At 38.1% G+C, this 22008-nt stretch overlaps 1 protein-coding gene across 20 annotated transcripts in view; it reads left to right on the top strand.

The window, feature by feature from the left end:
* Nucleotides 1-22008, top strand: part of MAST4 (microtubule associated serine/threonine kinase family member 4) — a gene marked incomplete at its 5' end in the record, with an annotated part of 200946 nt that overhangs the window by 160257 nt on the left and 18681 nt on the right. For all 20 annotated transcript variants that reach the window (XM_083575989.1, XM_083575973.1, XM_083575986.1 and 17 more), the window contains 9 exons: nucleotides 1162-1229; nucleotides 1807-1892; nucleotides 8644-8852; nucleotides 9824-9962; nucleotides 11265-11397; nucleotides 12102-12267; nucleotides 16587-16688; nucleotides 19816-19938; nucleotides 20083-20195. In XM_083575989.1, coding sequence (XP_083432115.1) covers nucleotides 1162-1229; nucleotides 1807-1892; nucleotides 8644-8852; nucleotides 9824-9962; nucleotides 11265-11397; nucleotides 12102-12267; nucleotides 16587-16688; nucleotides 19816-19938; nucleotides 20083-20195 — 1139 coding nt within the window. The remainder of the gene's footprint in view (nucleotides 1-1161; nucleotides 1230-1806; nucleotides 1893-8643; nucleotides 8853-9823; nucleotides 9963-11264; nucleotides 11398-12101; nucleotides 12268-16586; nucleotides 16689-19815; nucleotides 19939-20082; nucleotides 20196-22008) is intronic.

The following is a 22008-nucleotide window of genomic DNA, read 5'->3' on the forward strand; positions in this document are numbered from 1 at the left end:
CTTTTTGAATCATGAGTCTTTAGAAATGGTTTAAATCAATGGAATAAAAAAGCAGATGTTTAATGGTATTTAGATGAGTTTTAAAAAATGTCTTCAGGCATTGCAAAATGGTTCCTTAACTTCCTGCTTCAAAAGCTGACTCGTGGTTTCATTCCATTACTACCTACTGTTTACAAATAATGTGTGTTTCTCAGATAATGGTTATTTTGCAAAAGTAATGTTTAAAACGGAACCATTTTAATTTTCTTATTTATGAATATAATTTTTGGATTGAGAAGGTTGTCAAAGTACATTAATGGCTTAGGTCTTGCCAAGCCAAAAAAAGCGGATGGGAAAACTCACTCTCAGCAGTTCCATGATAAAATCCCATATTTTCTAACTTACTAGTAAAGCTAATACAAAGTTTTTTATTGTTGTTGTAGGTGGCCATGTTGGCTTTGATTTAAAAGAAACACCTACATGCATTCTTGACTTGGATTGTATTAATGATTTCTTCCGTGTGTGTGTTTGTTTAGTTTATTTATTGGTTTTTGCTGTTATGGGATGGTTTCCTTTGTGTTTTATTTTTTAAAGCTGATGTGAGGATGGCTATACTTAGCCTCCACCGTTGGAGGCAGCTGAAAACCACAGGAGGGGAGAGTGCTCTTGTGCTCAAATCCTGCTTGTTGGTTTCCCATAGGCAACTGTTTAGTCACTGTGAGAACAGGATGCTGAACTAGATGGACTGTTGGCCTGATCCACCGGGCTCTTTAAGAACATAAGAAGAGCCTGCTGGATCAGGCCAATAGCCCAATATTGACATGTACATACTGTGGATTGGATCCTGATATGCGCTCAGTGGAGGTACACTAGTGCTGGACAAATGGGGCAAGGTGGAGATTTTTGCCATTTCCTCTTTTCCAACCACCTTAACATTTTATCAGGGAGGTGGCACTACAAATACATTTTTTAACTATTACTTTCATTAGCGTGACTTTGTATTATTAGTTCTTACACCAATTTAAATGAAGATGTAGTTGAACTTCAAAGTGTTATGCCTTAAGTAAATTGTATTTCCCTGTATCAGTTAAAACATTGCACCCTCTGTCTTTTAGCCCATTATTTTAATAAATATTCAAACGGTATTCTTAAAATATAGTGTACTTTGTTTTTATATTGTAGAAATAGCCCAGCTAGCAAACTATGACAGTGGAACTGCAGCAACTCCAGAAACTGATGAATCAGTTAGTGTAAGTCTTTTGCTACGTTGGCTTATGTTTTCTTATAATGAGTTCAAAATAAACAGTTGGCTGTATTGTTTCATTTCATTATCTTATAAAAGTGTGCAGCATACATCCTATTTGTCTTTACTAATCCATATAAATGTAGTAGTTATATGAGAAATTAGTTTGGAGGGTTACTTTCTTTATTCTGTTATTTATGTATTTAGTTGTAATCAAAGACCACTCTTTGTTGACAAAATTATTTTGGCTTTATAGTAATATAAAAAATAAAAATAAGTAGTTTGTGCATTTTGTGAAATAGAAGAGAATGATTATCTGCACCGCCATTCTATTCATTAATCAAGCAATTTGTCCAGTAAGAGAGCACTTCTAGGACTCAGCACCTAGACATTCTGTTGTTGTGCCCATAACCTAGGTTTAAGGTGCCATTTAGCTCCTAGCTTTCACATCTCAGCTTCTAACACTGGTTCTAAGTAGACCCACTTCGTATACAGTGGTATATACTGTGGTATATACTTCGTATACCACTGTATATTGCAACTTTTTATGCCTAGTGTAACTGGATTTTTTTTTTCTTTTAAAGAGTTCCAATGCATCCCTTAAACTTAAAAGGAAGCCTCGTGAAAGTGATTTTGAGACAATTAAGCTGATTAGTAATGGAGCATATGGGTGAGTACTCTTATAATAAATAAGGCTCATAGCTTTTGCATGCAAGTTTGTATACTGTTCAAAATGAAACTTCTTACTTCTTGGCTGGTAAACAAATTTGTATAGAAAAATGTAATTAAATAATTATTCTATATTGGTAATGACGTGAATAGCTCTTAAATGGAGAAAGGGGTTCCCATTTTATTATTATTATTTTATCTTTGGTACAACTACTGCTTAAAATAGAGCATAAAGCTTATGTTGAAATCATTTGTCTTTTTCATTGTTTAGTGATAACAAAACACATTCATTGGTTTTCTTTATTTGTTTGGGTTATTAATACTAAGTTCAGAAGGTTAGAATTTTGATGCCCTGTGCTCAGTCAAATTGGACCACTATTTCCAAGTAAAAAGGTAGCACTTACTAATAACTTAGCTGTTAAGAATTTTAGTACCATTAAACAATAATTATACTATTTCTTTTGTGGATGCAAAGCAATAAACTGTTTCACAGGCACTTAATACTGTTTATTACTAGTATAAACTGAAAATAAAGTTAATGTTGTCAGACAACATTTTTCCTTTCGGTGTTTTCCAGGCCATTAATTTTCTGCAGTCCCATAAATAAGTGAGGTCTAGCTTATGGTTCATTGATTTATTCTCAGAAATGTCACCGGGTATATTTTTCTGATGTAGTTCATTAATGTTTTTATTATGATAGTGTAACATGCTGTTTCTTCCAAATGGAAGCATTTTGATTGAACCAAATATGTATGTATATAAAAAGGTAAAGGGACCCCTGACCATTAGGTCCAGTCGTGGATGATTCTGGGGTTGCAGCACTCATCTCGCTTTACTGGCCAAGGGAGCCAGTGTTTGTCCGCAGACAGTTTTTCCGGGTCATGTAGCCAGCATGACTAAGCTGCTTCTGGTGAAACCAGAGCAGCACACGGAAATGCCGTTTACCTATTCCTGCCAGAGCGGTACTTGCACTTTGACGTGCTTTCGAACCTACTAGGTTGGCAGGAGCAGGGACTGAACAATGGGAGCTCACCCCGTCGCTGGGATTCGAACCGCCAACCTTCTGATCTTTATTTGTTTGGTTCTGTTATGGAATTAGGTGCCTTCATTAGAGAGTTTACATGCTATGTTTCAAAATATAATGTGCGCCTTTCCCCTAAGTTTCAGGAAGTATCTTTTTTAAAAGCTGGCGGAGAATTGGAGGAATAGATTCATTTGTATGGGGAAATAAATTCATTCATGTGAATTAAAATACTTTATATCACATGAGATACACTAGGCTATTGGGAATGAATGGTTGAGAATATACAAGAAGTTAAACAAGCTGTGAATCAGTAAACATGTAGGATGCAGGCCAAGTCATTAATATCTTCACAAGCTGTCTTGTCTTAGGCTTTCCTCTGTAAGCCAAATCTTGTGTTTCTTGCACATAAATTGTTTATTGTTGCAAATGCAATGTGTTCTCTCCCCCTCCTTCCCAATTATTTTAACCTCAGAACAGAAGTTTCATTCACAATTGTTGCACTTAATCCCTCATCGGTATGCTTTGGTGAAACAGTTCGATAGCCATTTCTAGTTTTGTTGAAGGTTACAAAACTACAGTTACAATTACAGTATTACAGTTGCTGTGCACCTCAGTTAGGTCTTCTCGAGACTTTGCTAGTGAGCAGCAGGGAAATAAACATATGTGGCTGATACATACACAAAATAATTAGCAAAACCTATTGTTAGTTGTGTTGTTTTAAGTTTGAGAAGGGTGATTCTCTTTCACTTTTGGGATTAAAGGAAGAGTGCTTTTTCTCATTTTTCCTAGTAGAATAGAAGCATTTATAAACTATCCAATTTGTAGAGATTACTATTAGCACTGTGGGGAAAATGTTTCAGATCTTGTCTTTGCCATTGTAGGGGCATTTCTGCCCTATTCTCATCCTAATGAGCCATCCATAATGGGTTAGAGCTAGACAAGGAGGCGGGGGTTATTTTTGCCCCTTTCCCCTGCAGCCCCCACCTTTACATTGTTCCAGAGCAGGGGCCAACAAACTTTTTCAGCAGGGGGCCAGTCCACTGTCCCTCAGACCTTGTGGGAGGCCAGACTATATTTTGGGAAAAAATAATGAATGAATTCCTATGCCCCACAAATAACCCAGAGATGCATTTTAAATAAAAGGCCACATTCTACTCATGTGAAAACACGCTGGGACGGATTTAAAAGGCGATTGGACCGGATCCGGCCCCCAGGCCTTAGTTTATCTACCCATGTTCCAGAGGGTATCCCAATCTCTTAAGCAGTGGCATAGATTTTGGGGAGGAATAGGGGGTGGCAGGCAGAAGTAGGAATCTGAGAAAATTGCCTCCTCTTCCCCAGGTCCTCCAGCTGGCCACTATCCTGCATCCTGTGTTTTCTGAGGCATATTTTGGAAAATATATTCTCAACAGGAGCTCCATTTGGGTGTAAGGCATGTGTTTTTTAATAAAAGGGAAATAAATGAATTAACATTATTAATTTATTTAAATGCCAGTGGGGGACAATTTGATTAAAAAGGGAGCACAGAAATCTTTAATGCAAATAAATAAATGAACTGCCCTAACTATGGTGCTCTTAATGAAGTTTTTTGGCCTGTAAACTGACTGAAAGCAGGAAAATAATTATTTATATGTAAAAATACATTTTTCTAAGGTTAAATCAGTCAAGTGAAAGAAGGAAAGCATCACTGTGTTTTTGTTTATGTTTATCAAGATGTTGTGCAGACATAGTTGGCTGATAAACAGCTCTTCTTTCTGATGCTCAGATTTAAAAGACACTTACCTTATGTTTGGCCATTAGCATTCCAATGTAGTTTGACTAGATTCCAAAGAACAGATTTGTGAACAAGGGAGTGAACCTGAGGTACTTTGGACTGCTACTGCAAAGCTGCTTGTCTCTATTTAGCACTAGCAATGACTACAAAGGAAACCAGATGTCAGTCTCTGGTTGTGTGTGATTTTCTTCTGTGTGTACATGCCCATTGGCTGAATCTTGACCTATATGCATGAGTTTTTCATAGCATTCCAATTTAAAAAACAATACAAACTTTATCAAAAACAGTATGGATAAACAAATATGTGGCTGGATTCAGACATATGCATACTTTAGAGTAGACCTATAATAATCGTCCCATTGATTCCAATGGGTCTGTTCTTAAGTACATTTGGATCCAGCCTATAGAATTAAATAGAAGATGTAATAATGAAAATGAGGTGAGGAAGAATTGGAAAAAAGCAAATTAGATTAGGAAAATCAGTAATGTTAACTGTAATGTGGAACCCTCACAAGAGAATCACTTGATTTCAAATGTACAGTGGTACCTCGGGTTACATACGCTTCAGGTTACAGATGCTTCAGGTTACAGACTCCGCTAACCCAGAAATAGTATCTCGGGTTAAGAACTTTGCTTCAGGATGAGAACAGAAATCATGTTGGTCTGCCATAGTCAAAACAAAAAAAATTTTTTCTTTCCAGTAGCACCTTAAAGACCAACTAAGTTAGTTCTTGGTATGAGCTTTCGTGTGCATGCACACTGTGTATCTGAAGAAGTGTGCATGCACACGAAAGCTCATACCAAGAACTAACTTAGTTGGTCTTTAAGGTGCTACTGGAAAGAAATTTTTTTTTTTGTTTTAACAGAAATCATGTTCTGGCGGCAGCGGGAGGCCCCATTAGCTAAAGTGGTGCTTCAGGTTAAGAACAGTTTCAGGTTAAGAACGGACCTCCGGAACGAATTAAGTACTTAACCCGAGGTACCACTGTAGCTGGTCTGTGCAATAATTAAATATTGAAGACTGCAAAGAAGTAATAACATTTGCATTGTTATGTTTTCAAATAGACAATGTGCCAAGGAAAATTTCAATTTTTCCCCCCTTAAGACAGAAACATGGCCACATTTCATATTAGTCACATGCCAGTTGTGGCAGAGTCATTTATTGTGTGAAAGTGAGAGGGGTCTCTAGCTTCTCACTGTGGAATATTTTCCAGTAATATGTATCACTTGCACTCATTTTCCATGGTTGGTTTTGATTGCCAGAGAACTTGAAGACCCAGTACAGCAGCAGCTCTCTTTCATTGATAATGTTAGTTGATTATTGAATGTTCTAGCAGACTAGGTTATAAACAGGATGCATTTGTTCCACAGTGCCATCTGCTGTGCAGTTTCTCGCATGCCATATTAATGGTACTTGTGGTCTTGAGTATGTGGTTATATGCCATATAGCATTTATTTTTAAATTTTGATAGAGTGGTTAAGCAACCATACTGTGTATGGTGTATAGCTTGTTCATTCTTTCACACAACTAATTTCAGTTATTGCTTAGACTCTACAACTTGGACATCATTAAAACAGGTTTAGACTAAATATTGTATAAAATTATCAGTAGCTATGAATCATGATGATTGTGTATTGCCTCCAGTGTTGGAGCTACCTTCCCCCTGAGACCAGTTGCTGGGGTTCATGAGCAGGAGAGGGCTCTTGCACTGTTGCCCTGCTTGTGTGGTTCCCGTAGACCTCTAGTTGGCTACCATAGGAACACAATTTTGGACAAGGAAGGCCTTTGGTCTTGTACAGCAGGGCTCATTTTAGAGTGTGTATACACTATACAGGCACTATACCGTTTATGCGGGGGTTACATTCTGAGGCACCACGTGTGTCTGTGAAATAAAGTATGGTTGAAACCCATTGAAAAAGCCTGCAAACACCCCGCCCTGCTCCCCCGCCCCGCCTCTGTTCTGCCCTCTTAATGACGTTTCAGTGATGTCTTTATGACGTTTCTGGGTCACTTCTGGGTTCGGCATGATGTGCACATACACGATTGCACACATATTGAATGCGCGTAAGCAGGGGGCTGCCTGTACCTTTAAAGCAAATTCGAAGCTCATTCTTTCCCTCGAAGAATTCTGGGCACTGTGGATTATCAAGGGTGCTGGGAATTGTAACTCCATGAGATGTTAACTCCATTGCCCAGAATTCTTTGAGGAGGAAAATGTACTTCAAATGTGCTTTAAAAGTGTAGCATGTATGAAGCCTTATATTCTTATGCACAATCAGTTGATTAATTAACTGTTTAGTTTTCAGGGTATCGGGGATGAGTCTAAACTCCCCCCCTCCCTAAACTTTCCTGGTTATGGAAACTTTACAGAGCAGCAGACTACTGTAGCATTTGCAGTCCTCCTACACACGGTGGCTGGAGCAGTAGGTGGTTGGCAGGCAGATTGCTCTGACAGCCTGGAAGTGGCCCAGTATTAGGGCCAAGATCAGACCTGATGCCACCACATCAGTAGGGCCAGGTTGGCATCTGGCAGATCACAGATTGACCCAGCCCTGCCCCCGGACAGTCCCATTTGAGAGTGTTCTGGTGGCTGTTGCTAGCGAGGATCCTGTTTGCCTGCATGTTTGGCAGGAAGAAGTGGAAGCTCCTTGCCAGCAGAGTGATGCTGGTATCACTCTGCAGGTGGTGACCAGCAGGAGGCCAGCAGGGCTGCTGGAGGGACAGCTCTATCCCACCCACCCCACTCCCAGACAAAGCGGAGCAGGGTGGATTGCTCTTGCCTTTTGACAAACTTAATGCAAATGATGAGGGCCACTTTCCTGTACATATGATAAACAAGAGCTCACAGCATTGAAATCAAAGAGGAGAGTTCAAGGCTGAACAGGGCAAATAATTCATGTTCAAAGAAGAGGGTTTGTAGTGCAGAGAAACAAATGGGATAAAGAACCTAAACTATAGGGAAGGATTAAATATATTTATGGCATAATTTCTGTGGCCAGCAGCAAGGAAATGAACTTTATTGATTGAGTGTGTGGACACACACACACACACACATTCTGAGGGGATTGCGAGAAGCAGAAGCCAGTTTCAAAACGTTATTGGGCTGAGTCACATGGCTTCATTAAAGGAAGTACAAAGGATGTAACATGATTCATATTTTGCCTAAGGTGCTATGTCATCCTGATTTCAGTGTGGTGCAATCTCTTTTGTCTGCTCCAACACTGAAATGGGAATGGTGCTGTCAGAATGAGAGAAATTAAGGGAAAGTGTATCTTAAGAAATGTTCCTGTAGTGGTAATAAGGGACAGAACTTTGACTATGTGAAAAAGATAATGCTGATGTTATTTTTAAAAGATTGTGGGGATACAAATAACAATAGACATAATTCAGCCCATATTCCGAAATATATAGGGGTCTGAACTTGAGTGGAGTTTGATCAGAGGTTGGAAGGCTTCTGTGTAGCAGCCATGATGTCAGCGAACTCTAGATTGACTCAGCCACAGCACAGCTGCCTTAGTAGTGATAAATTTTATTCATTGGTAATGTCTAGGATAGTGGGTGTACCACTTTCACAATTTGGAAAGAAAAGCTGTCTCATCATGAAGCTCTCATCCTCCCTCCTTTGTGTTCAAGATTTCATCCTTAAGAGTCAAAGGTGGAGTCATAAATATGATGCACACTCACAGAGTAAGCAGTCTCAGGTTTAATTATTATATTGCGCCATAATAGTTTCCCCCCATCATAAAGCCTTTTAGTGAGTACTGACAAAAACATTTTCAGCATGGGTTTTTTGTTTTTGTTTTTTGCAACTGGCTTAATCAGTGTTTAACTGGTTACCTGAAGTGGCAACTCAGGTCAGAAATTGAATTCTGGAATTCTAGCATAGTGTGCATTAAAAGTAGTAGATTTAAAAACAATCTCATCCTGATTCTTTCTCTCTCTTTTCTTTTCAGTGCTGTTTATTTGGTGAGGTATAAAGAAACCAGACAGAGGTTTGCGATGAAGAAGATTAACAAACAGAATCTCATTCTTCGAAACCAGATTCAGCAGGCTTTTGTTGAGCGTGATATCCTGACATTTGCAGAAAATCCATTTGTAGTCAGCATGTACTGTTCCTTTGAAGCTAGACGCCATTTATGCATGGTCATGGAATATGTAGAAGGTACAATATTGTTCTACATCCAGTGGCATGCGCAGTGTAATACTGGAAGATGAGAATATTTTTACCTTACAGATTCCCATTCTTCAGTGTCCACAATGCACACTAGAAATTAGGGATGACAAGATAGAAGATAAATCCCACTAATTCATAACGTTCACCTTCTTAAAAGGCAGGGAGCATTATAAGGGCTGAGCTGAAATTACTCCCAGATTTTCCTTGTGGCAAATTAGAGAGGTCATTGGGGGAGTATGCAAAATGGTTAGGGGTAGTTAGGGGTGATGAGACACTTTGCTTACTATGACGATGGTTCTGTGTTCTTTCCTCCCTTTCCTTTTTTTTTAAGCTGTAGAAGAAAACCAGCAACCACCAGTTTAGGTAGTTGAGTGGGGAGGCTTATGGGGTTGGTGAAGGAATTGGACCATGTTGTACTTAATACCTGGAAAGCTGTGTTAACTATCTTCAGAAATAACAGAGCTTTTTGGTTTGGGTTAGTTGGGCTTGGTTATGAATCAAGCTCCTCAGGAGGATTCACCCATCAGTATTATAAGTAGATAAGGTAGCTTGCTTACTCACACTCCCCCTCCACATGTTCTTGTGCTTGTGCCAGTGCCAGATGTTCATACTGAAATAGAACTTTTCTCACTTCTTGTCCGTGTTTCTATGAGGGGATTTGCATAAATCCTTTGGTAAAGGGCAAATATTAAAAAGAGATACACATACCTAAAATGTTCAACATTAGTTTCTTTAACTAATTTGAATGTATGGAACACAATTTTAAATAATACTAGTTTATTTTTTGTGATGTAAAGTGGCAAAAAAGTCCTATTACTATAATAGTTTCTATTACAGTCAACATGTCTGCTCACAGTCTTAAGGATATACACTGTTCTTAATTAAAATTGTGTGTCAAACCGAATCCTGAAACATCTCTTCAGTGTGGAATAGGTTTAATAATACACGTTATATTTCAGGTGGAGATTGTGCTACTTTAATGAAAAATATGGGACCTTTGCCTGTAGACATGGCCAGAATGTATTTTGCAGAGACTGTTCTGGCATTGGAGTATCTCCACAACTATGGAATAGTACATAGGGATTTGAAACCAGATAAGTATGTATATAGCATGTAACTAATAGTTGCTTGAAACACTAATGATATCGTATATGAAGCCTCTGGGCAAAGTGTAGTTTGCATGGTTTTCCTTTTCCGTGGTTTATATGTGTACTACTCATTTCATATTACATATTGAATGACTTCCAGGGTTTTAATTTTATTTTAATGGGCTTGTGTCAATGTAATAAAATTTTATTGATAGATAAATTCAGAATATAATCATTTAACTGCTTTGTTTCTTTTTAAAAGAACTGCAATCATAGTGAATTTGTTGACTGGTTCCTCTTTTATTTTTAACTCGTTGCAGCAATGCATTTCAAGGAGGTATTCCAGTCATAGTCCGTAGCTGAGGGCAACAGTTGTTTATATGCTTTATCCACCATTTGACACTTGTTAGGTATTGCAGTTTCTTCATGTGTCAGATCATGCAAATGTTTGCAGACTCACCTTTGGACAATAATGGTCCAGTTAAGAGGGTTAAAGCTTTTCTCAGGTGTGGATTATTTTAAACAAGAGCTGAATGAAGACACTTCAGAATTTTCAAAGTTTGCTTTTTTAGAGCTGTCTAAAAACCCACACAAATGTGTTTTGTCGCATTCTTGTAGTATGATCTATGGAGAAACATCTTTATTTAGTTTCCATAGTTTTGGATTTCTTTTTGCTTCCTACTACTAAATGAAGGAAAAATACAAATCCTATTACTTTTTGTTATAGTTACCATAACTTTATAAATGCTTTCTCTCTTCCCCAGTTTATATGCATATTTATTCACCTCTTTGTAGACATCTTCAATTTCTTCTATGATGATTCGAGGCCTATAACTTTATTATAAGATTTAATAAAGCCTAATTACCAGCTCTATTTGCACATTTATTCATGCATAGGGCATTCAGTGTGGCAGCATGAGTGGAGTTGCACTTGTGGCCCTAAGGTTGGTGCCACAAGGCCATCCTGATCCTGATGTCTGAAAAGGAAATGAGATTTTGAAATTATACCCATTGGAGAGATCAATCACACTGCTACTTCCATTGAATTATTCTTTATACCTACTAATTGGCTGTGCTATTATGGGGCTGTGACATTCTCACTAGCAGTACTCCGGAAAGAGAGTCTAAGACCCCACATAACACTGTATCCCTTGCCAGTTGTCATATCCATTTGCTGGCTTTATTCCAACAAATTTCATGATATACTGTGACTGTAATGTGAGTTTAAATTTATGTGTTACAGAGAAAACATTATGCTGTTACAGCAGTGAAGTAGAAAGTAATAGTAATCTACTATCATTCTCATTTGCAGTTTACTGGTAACTTCCATGGGGCATATAAAGTTAACAGATTTTGGACTATCTAAGGTTGGCCTCATGAGTATGACCACCAATCTTTATGAGGGTCACATTGAGAAGGATGCTAGAGAATTTCTGGATAAACAGGTAAGAGATGTGTCATTCCTTTTGTATCAGCAGAACGCTTTAGAAACTAGATGAATTGTGCAAATTGTGTAGATGCTTTTTTATTTCTATAATGTTGTTACAAATCTATATGTAAGAGTTACCTTTACTGTTCTAGACTTTCCCTCCTTCAATTATGGTCTATTAATAAGATGAATGATCTAATTGTGAGCAAGTGAGATTGTGAGAGAGACAAATGGAAAGTTGTTTTTATAAAGAATTCAGGAGTCTCAGCAGAGTACTTGTGGAACTCATGATGCATTGCACAATCAAGGGTGCTAAAAATCCTAGCTATGGCCCATTTCCCTTTAAGCATGCCTCATTACCGTTTGTCCACAATCTGTTCACTGTAAGAGTTACTTAAGGTAAATCCATTGCAGTTTTCATGTTATAATAAGGAGCCAATTGTGCTTAGTATAAATATATGTAATTTACTGTGACTTCACATTAGCAAACAACATATATAAAGTATTTTTTCATGCTTTCAGTTGAGATCTGAATTGCAGTTGGATTTTGCATTTAGTTGCTTGAGTGCTTTCATCAGAAAAGTTGAAATACATGCAGCCAAAAAGAAAGTCATGGCAAAATTTGTAGTTCTCAATATGTTTCTTTTAACACATTGATTGCAATCAACTTACAGTTTTATGCACAGAAATATAATTCAGGTTTTCTTCTCTCACGTTTAGGTCTGTGGCACGCCAGAATATATTGCTCCAGAAGTAATTCTAAGACAGGGCTATGGCAAGCCAGTGGACTGGTGGTCTATGGGAATTATTCTTTATGAGTTTCTTGTTGGGTGTGTTCCTTTTTTTGGTGATACACCGGAGGAGCTATTTGGACAAGTAATCAGTGGTAAGTATCAGAAAACTTGAATTATTATCCTTAAAACCATCTTCTCTAAGAATTGCCACTTGGTCAATGTTCAGTCAGTCAGGCCTTTGTGGGACAGGGGAGCTTTCAGGAAAAATGACATACATCTCAGTGTAAGAACCACTTAAATCCATATTGCTTACTAACATATTTGCCACAATTAAAAATGTAATTGTCTATATAAGCCACCAGAAGTACAGTACTGGTATGTGAACTTGTGAAACAGAGCAAGACTGAATTCAGCGAATATCATTATAATTTGATATTACTACAGTGCTTACATTTAATATTTCTATAATGCTTAATATGTAGGAAGCACTTTACAATATATAAAAATTCAGAGCAATTTTCGTCAGCAGTCTGTCAGTCTAAGGCACTAAATGATCAAAGAAATAGAGAGAGGAAGGAACAAAAAGAGGAGTATCAGTGCTGGTGAGCAAGAGTATGATTAGGAAAAAAATTAGAAGAGTCATACTAGAAAAGCAAGAGGAAAATGTTTTTTAAAAGGAAAAGAGAGTTAGTCACAAAGAGGAGGATAAATACTTTAATCAGAAAGGAACTATTATCTGGATAGTTAATACTTTTGGAACTAGTACTGTCTTTTCAGCCATTAATTTTAAAAATCAGCAAAAAAAAAAGGTTGATATGTACTTAATTTGCATAAATGGGAAAATGCCTAAGGGCACAATGCAATAAATTAACAGAAATGTAATAAAACCCTAAAACAAATGTCTCCCAAATAATAAATAATGGGGAAAAGAAGGATTCAAATGCAGTTCACAGATTGTTAATGATTTCACTAGTGGCCGTTACAGTATAATGTTATTTCTGTAACAGCTGTTCTTCTTTCATTTAAAATTCAATAACCTTTTAGATCTTAACCTGCAGGCCGGCCCTAAGTATTGTTATGCAGCTTGTGGCAAAACTAAATGATAATTAAACAGTATCTATCTCTATCCTACCTGCTGTTCCCTTATATTTTCCAGATGCAAAACATGTAGATGGCCACAGTTTATGCCAAATGCTTACTAGAATGACATTTCTGTTGCTAGTTGTTTCCCGATCCATTCTATAAAATACAATGAAAAGGTACACTAGTGAAGTGAACAGGGAGGGGAGGCTGCAATTATGTCTATGTTCTGTTAGATCTTCCAGCTAGGCATGCTTGTAATCTAATGAAATAGATTTGTTGGTTGCCTACAGTAAATAACCTCTTTATACAATACATTAGCTGTTTATAGATTTTAAAACATACTGGTTTTTTTGGGACCTAAGTTACAAGAGGGAATCAAATGTTTAATTAAAACAAGCAGAAGTTGTTTTTGATCCCTGAGGCAGCAACAATTTTCATATTTTGTTTTTCAGAATGCATTTAAATAGCATTTAAAAAGATGTAGGCAGGAAAAATAAAATGCTGTCATGCTTTCATTGTGTTTATCTTATCATGTGCATTTGTACATTTGGGTGCATGCATATGATATTATGTAATAAAGTAATAAGCTGGAGAAGGACATTCCAATAGCTTCAGATAACTAAAAAGAAATTGGACGCTTCAGTATTTTAGCAGAAGTTGCAGAGACTGAAAATGTGCATCTTATTCTAGGTTAAAATTCTTGTTGAAATCAAACTCTAATTAACAATTGCACCAGTAAGGGAAATAAATGTATGAGGAGACGAAGCTGAGACGAAAAAATGGTCAGTTGTTTTACCATGGTTAAGGGATACTACACTTTCCATACTGTGTATTTTAATACTAAATAAATATTAAATATTTTTTTAAAAACTTGTAGTAAAGTATAATTAATACCTGGTTACAAGTTTCAATTCAAAGAATTGGCATTGCTTAGGAAGAAATTTTTCCCCTGGTGCATTTCTTCTGTCCATTGAGATTCTTTACATGTTTCTCCGTAGGAAGACTATATCTGTCAGATTCTCTTGAGTTCAGAGAATGTGTCTTTGCCATAGCTTCTTATTTAACAACCCTTCCTCCCTTTTTCACTGCTTTTCTTACCCCATTCTGTGCCTGTGCATTGGAGTGATTTACCTCATTACAAAACATAAATGCAAAAAAAAAAAAGTTAGTTAAAAGCTATGGTTTATCCCACCACGAAATTGTTTTTTGCATGATAGATGTCTTCAGCATGTGTTTAGATCTATGGGCAACCATATTTGACAGGATTCAGATATCAGGTCTTCCAAATGTGGCTTCCTCAGAAGGCTTGGGTTTGTGTTTAAATCTCCTTCAACCAAGTTGAAAAATATGTCTTTTGCTTTTCACTCTGAGTAAAAGCATTTCTGTGTAAATCCACCTAGGTAAAATTAAGCACGTGGCCCATCATAGTTGCGATGTTTAATCTGGCCCCTTTGGAGAATACCACAATTAAATTGTGACCTTTTCCATGGGACCTGGTATATTGCATCTTGAGTATAGTTTGCAAGTTGCATGACTATTTCCCCTGGGTGTCAGGCTGTTACATAGGTAAACATCACCACCTACTGTCCAAGGCAGGAAATGTTCAGAGCCAAGGAGTATGTAGCTGTTTCCTGTCCTCATCCAGTCCATTTCCTGCCTTTGTCCAAGGTGAATTAAGTTCTGCATCAGCTGCAGCCTCTGGATCAACCCCGCTGCAGTAATCCAGCCATGAGGTTGCCAATGCATGGACCACTGTGGTCAAACTATTCTGATACAGGAATGTCCATAGTTGTCTTAACAACCAAAGTTAGCATACAACACTCCTTGTCACCGTGGACACCCGTCCAGTGACAGAGCTAGATCTAGGAGCACCCCTAAAATCCACTTCTGTCCCTTCAAAGAGAGCACAACTCTATCCAGGGCAGGCAACTTACCAACTTCCTGGTCCCACCCACCCTCCATTTTGCAAAGATTCAGACTCAGTTTATTAGTTCTCATCCAGTCCACCACTGCATCCAAACACTGGCTCAGGGTCTTCTCAGCCATTCCTGATTCAGATGTTACTGAGAAACAGAGTTGGGTATCAACAGCATACTGATGACACCTTGCTCCAAAATGCCTAATGGAAACTCCCAGTGGCTTAATGTAGATGTTAAATAGCACTGGAGACCTTGTGGTGCCCTATTGCTTAAAAGTCATGGGATTGAGAAGTATGCTGTGTTCTGAAACCATCCCTGGAGATGACATCAGAACCACTGCAGAACAGTGGTCCCAATACCCATCACCTGTAGATGATCCTACAAAACATGGTTTGATGGGACATTGGAAACCTCACTTCGAACACCATCAATCCTGGCATCTAGCTTGCTGTGAAGGTAACCAACTTTGTCCTCAAAGCAATACACAGAGGGACCCTCAGGTGTCTCAGGTTCCGTCTACCAATATAGGTGTCAGTAGGCTATGGACCACTCTGAAGAGCTCTGCTAACCGATTTATCAAGGATGTGATGGAAGCAGCAAAGTGAGCCTTCTTTGCTGCGTTCACTTCCACATAGTAGGCAGGATTATGTGCTCTAGCACCTGTTTCGTCATCTTTGCAGTGAGACTTCTGCCACCTGCACATTAGCCATCACCTAAACTGTTTCATTACTTACAGCTTCCCAGCATACCAGGGTGCCAAACATGCTCCACGGGGGCTCAGGCATGATTATATCTACAGCCTTCTGAGTCTCACAATTCCATTGGTCTCAACAGAATTGCCAGTTCTATCCACCAAAAAATCCCCCAGAGCATTCAGGAATCCATTGAAATCCATAAGTCTCCAGGGGTGAACCATAATAGTGGGTCTTCCATCTCTACAGAGGGAAGTTGGTACCATTAGCCCAACCTCACCAGGAAGTGGCCTGATCATGACTAGGGGGTGACAGAAACCCTTCCTATTTCCATCAGTCATCACCAGGGGCAAAAAAACAAGTTGTCCTGCGCTATGGGTCAGGGTTGGTGACCACTTGAGACAGCTCCATGGTTATCACGGAGGCCATGAGGGCCAGAGTCAGACCAACAAGAGCAGCCTCCGCATGGACGTTTTAATCCCCCAGAACAATATCCCTAGTGTTCTCCAATGTGACACCAGAGGCTGCTTGCATTAGCTCTGCTAGGGAGACTACAGGGCAACAGCATTGCCAGTCTCTCTCTCTCAAAGGCCAGCCCCCGAATGAAGATGTCTCCTGGTTAGCATGGCCGAAGACCAGTGAACCACAGCAACACCCCCACCTTGATCCCTGAGGCTGCACTTATGCTGCACCAAGTTATGCTGAATAGATGTCACAAGTCAATGTTGAATGATAGACTGTTAAAAAAGATTGACAATTTTTGTATCTCTGTGCTAGATGAGATCAACTGGCCAGAAAAGGATGAAGCACCACCTCCAGATGCCCAGGAACTGATTACTTTGCTTCTGAGACAAAACCCCTTGGAGAGATTGGGAACAGGTTAGAAAGCATGGTTTTTACACTCATGTTTACCAAGATAATAGAAATAGTATCTTCTTGTTTTGGGCCTTTTATCTTGCTCTTTTTGACTAAGAAATGCCTTACAGTGAACGTATTATGAACATTTATTACAAGGGCAACATCTAGTTTTGTTTCACGGGTAATATTTTAAGAAAGCAGTCATTTGACCAGACTCCACAGTGTACTGTTCCTGTTGTGCTTTTTCAACACATTTTGATGAATACTGAGACTGCTTTTCACACACTAAACATATTTTCTTAAGGAAAATGCCAGTGACAGCACTTCTGCAACCTGATTATCATAATGCCTGCAAAGGGCCAAATGTGGGTTTGTGTAGACAATGCTGTTTCCCAATCACATCACAGTCTATTAATAGATCCCCAGTTCTTCCAGTTCTGAAAGTGTATATTTGTTTTTTATTTTTACTATTATTAATTTTTATTGAAAGTTCAAAAAATACATAACCATACGTGCACCAAACACGGTGAGGCGCAAACAGAAAAGAAACTGAATCTATGCAGAAGGGAAAACAAAGAGGGGAGGAAACCCAAAACTCTATGTTTGTGATGAAAGCAACTACTCCTATTAAATATCCTGGAGTGGTGTTTGTGATGATGGAATGGACACATATCCACCCTGTGGGTATTTCACTAAAGTTTCTGCTTCAGGCATTGGAAGACATGCTACTGGGTCTGAAATAAACGATCTGTGGAAACAACTGAAGTGCCAATCAGCAGTGGGATTCTGGAAGTCTTTTCTGTCAATGAAAATGTATCTGATCTATGTGCTTTATGTTTTGTTTGGCTACTCACTCTGTCCACCTCACTCATACATACAGAAGAAGCCATACATAATCCCATGCCTGAACTCTGTAGAGATATACAAACCAAAAGGCACAGGTGGGACCATTTCTTCACAAGGGGGACCATAGCTACTACTCTCCTGGCTGTATAATGCATCTTGGCACCCATAGCACATTGACTGAGCTGTACCAAAGTTTAAGGAAACCCATACATCTCCCACTATACAGAGGCAGTGTCTAGTAATTGCACTTCAGCAGAGAGCCCAAACTGGCTGGGTCCTCTTCTATAGCATATCAAAGTTTACATCATGGTTAATCAATATAGAATGCCATTTTCATGTGCCACAGTTAACGCTGTCAAAACAATTATCTCAGTAGATGCTAGTGTGAGTGACTGAACTTTTCTTTTGACTAATACAAAGAAAAGGCTTGAGTTTGAGTCACATAATGCTTTCTTATCCTCTTCATTCAGTGCAATTCTTTTGCAGAAGCAAAAAACAGGAGAAATTGAAGGAGATAAAAGGAAAGGGGTGATGAATACAGCTATGTCTTTTGTACTGTGGACTGGCTGTAATTTGTGCTCCAGTTTTTCATAGAGAGATTGATAATGTGCTGGTAATAGCAGTGCCGGTTGCCTTGGTTTGTGATGAAGTTGTGCGTATAAAGAGAGACTGAAAAGTGTTTCTTTGAATGACAGTATTATGCATTTAGAGAATGTGCATTTGAGTTGGGGGTGAAAATTTGATAGTTACAATTTTTGGTGAGTCTAGATTGTTTGACATTTGGAATGCTGTGCAAAAGTGACTTTAAAAAATTTGGAAATAATATTGTTTTGGAAATTCGTGCATTTGGCATTTGCCTAAAACCAGTTGTCAGATTTAGGTAAACTTCTGACTTGCACTGTTTTTCTAGATCAGAGGTTCTCAAACTCTGGTCCATGGCCCACTAGTAGTCCATGAGATTCCTTCTGGTGGTCTGCAGGGTATCTGTGAGTTTGGTTCTTTTTATTGTTATTATTTATGGGTCCCTCCCCCCAAAAAAATACAAGCATACATTGGTTTCCAAAGTACTTGTAAATTACATTTTTGGCAAGTACAACAAGAACAAGAACCCATTAACCCGCCCCTTCCCTCCCCCCTAAACATTTCAGGTAGCCAATCTGGATCAGGTTCACAATATAAACATATAGGATGAAAAACACAAAAGGCATAATAAAAACAAGAATAAAAAACCAATTACCCCCCCCCCCCGGTCTTCTTAGAAAATCAATCTATAACTGTTATGTAGTGTCTGGATTTGTGATAGAAGAAAAGAGATGGCACCTTCACCATATAAAATATTTGTATAACTTTTAATTGTATTTTTATTGCTTCTTTTAAAATAAAAAGAAATGAAAGAAGCAATAAAGTACAATTTAAAAACATACAGCATCTAGCACAGCACATTACAATTGATAAAACAGGCAAAAAATGAATCATTGTGTTAATCATTAATTACCCACCAGCAGTTGTCATGTCTGTAAGAAAAAAAGTTTGCAAACTACTGTTCTAGATACTATGCAAAATACTGTACCTGTTGAGTGCAGAAACACCAAAGAATTGGCTAACCAGTTCAATCCATTATATATAATTCAGCACCCTTTCCCCTCTCCAGTGCATATTGGCCCAAATTGTCCCCTCAGTGTACAACTACCAATAAATAAATAAATTGTTTTTAAGGAAAAAGACAGCCTTTTTAACAAGGAATTTTATTTTGAAATAAAGTTTAAAATATAGGCAACAAAATGAACATTAAATAAAAATGCAAGATCACCAATGTTTATTTCCCAGTGTGTTGTTAATATTATTTCATATGACATAGTGGGTGTTTTTATTTTTTCCAATATCACAGACATTGTGTTGCTTCTAACTTACCTGAGCTCAGGTTATCCCTTGAAGAAGAATATGAAAATGTAGTTCACAAAAGTAATTAAATAGTTGGTAATATTCACAGACTATTTTTTCAATATTAAAACAAATGGCTCAAGTTTCTAATGTATTCTTACTGGTTTGTTTAATGCTTTGCTTCTGTGTCAAAGTAAATACCGGTTCTGGTGTACATTTTACCTACTTAAGATAGACTGGGAATCATTCTCAAGTTTTTGTAGTTTCTTTTTTAAAGACCGGTTAATCCAAGATAATCATTTAAAAACAACAACAACATGGCAACCGTTTTAGAAATAAATGGCATTATTATTTTAAAATAAATATGACTGAATAATTTATTTGTAGAATTAATCCAGACAGGCTTCTCTTGCTCCCCCAGGTGGTGCTTATGAGGTGAAACAGCACCCATTCTTCCAAAACTTAGATTGGAATAGTTTGCTGAGACAGAAGGCAGAATTCATTCCTCAGCTGGAATCTGAAGATGACACAAGCTACTTTGACAGTACGTTTAATTTTCTACAGAAGCGATAATTTTAATGCTATGTTTTACTGCCCTAGAAGTTGAATGTATTAACAAAAATAAAACTGTCCTTCAGTTAGTTTACAAACTACAGTAAATTCTGACATATTGTCCTATATTTTATAGCTCGTTCTGAGAAATACCACCACATGGAAACTGAAGAAGAGGATGATACAAACGATGAAGATTTTAATTTGGAGATTAGGCAGTTTTCCTCATGTTCACATCGATTTTCAAAAGTAAGCATTTGTGTGTAACATAAGATAAACCATATTTGTGGTGAGTGTAATGCATGACAAAACAGAAGAAAAGTGTAGAGGTGAATTATTGAGAGGCATTTTTCGCACGTCCATTGAAGGGTTTTAAAAAAATGATCTTCCTGTAAATACTACTACTGTTAATTTATTATGGTTCACTTTACTAGGGCTGTTTGAGAAAATATCCAAATTATTGGATATTAAGTAAATATATTAGCATTATGCATTTCAGTTCCTTTGAACAAATACAAAAATGGTCACACTCCATAGCAAACCCTAAGCTAGGGGTTCACTTTCTTCCATTGTACCCAGCCATATCATTTGTCAATAGACAATAAGCGTCCCCCCATTCTGCACCTGTATCTTGCTCCTTTGTGAGTTCATCATGTTTCCATATGATGAGTATGTGAGATCAAAAGAGGAAAGTAACTAAAAGCATTGCTCCTGGATTTTTAAAGTGAGAAAGTAATGAAGAAGAGACCCCATACGAAAATAGTAAAAGCTAATATTTAGGTCTTAGTTCAGTTTTAACTTATCCAAAATAAGCTTCTGCAGTTTTGAGCATAATTATTGCAGTATTGAATATATAAAGATGAATATTCTGGGTGGTTTAACTTAGTTATTCCTTAGTATAGCACTAAGGGCTAAGGTGAAACTGTGAAGCTCCCTCGTTATTTTTGCTATTGGATGTTGCATTGGATGTTCTATTTATAGTATTAGAATGTGTTTTTCTCTATGTTACTATATTTGCTATTGTTTAGTTATGTTGTTATGTAAATGTGGGTATGTTATTGTTTTGCTGTGTTATAATGAAATTGTTTTGTAGTGTGTGTTTGAAACGTATCCCTGTTTCTTTGTTGCAAGCCTCTTGAAGCATATTTCTGTGCATAGAAAAATGGTATACAAATAAAGTGAATGAATGAGTATGTAAGCATACAGTGAGGGGGATAAGTATCTGATCCCCTGCTAAATTTGCCCATTGAGTTTGCGAGTTGAGTTGATGCCAAAGAGCTCGATTTTGGTCTCATCTGACCACAACACTTTCACCCAGTTCTCCTCTGGGTCATTCAGATGTGCATTGGCAAACTGTAGATGGGCCTGAACATGTGCTGTCTTGAGCAACGGGACCTTGCGGTCTCTGCAAGATCTCAGTCCTTCACGGCGTAGTGTGTTACCAACTGTTTTCATGGTGACTATGGTCCCAGCTGCCCTGAGATCATTGACAAGTTCCCGCCGTGTAGTTCTGGGCTGCTTCATCACCATTCTCCTGATCATTGCAACTCCACGAGATGAGATCTTGCATGGAGCCCCAGACCGAGGGAGGTTGACAGTTATTTTGTGTTTCTTCCATCTGCGAATTATTGCACCAACTGTTGTCACCTTCTTACCAAGTTGCTTGGCAATAGTTTTGTAGTCCAGTCCAGCCTTGTGCAGGTCTACAATCTTGTCCCTGACATCCTTGGACAGCTCTTTGGTCTTGGTCATGGTGGCTACTTTGGAATCTGCTGGATTGATTGCTTCTGTCGACAGGTGTCTTTTGTACAGGTACTGTAATGAGCTGGGATTACAGGTAAGACTTCTCCCTTACAGCAGGTGCTTCTAATCTCAGCTCATTACATACAGTGAAGATACCAGGTAGCCTGACATCTGGCTGGTTGATAGGGGATCAAATACTGATTTCACTCATTATAATGCACTTCAATCTTTGACTTTTGTCTTCTGGGTTTCTGGGGTTTTTCCTGTTGTTATTCTGTCTCTCACAGCTACAATTAACCTACCATTAAAATTATGGACT

Source organism: Podarcis filfolensis, assembly GCF_964270895.1.
Source record: "Podarcis filfolensis genome assembly, chromosome: 11".
NCBI lineage: Eukaryota > Metazoa > Chordata > Lepidosauria > Squamata > Lacertidae > Podarcis > Podarcis filfolensis.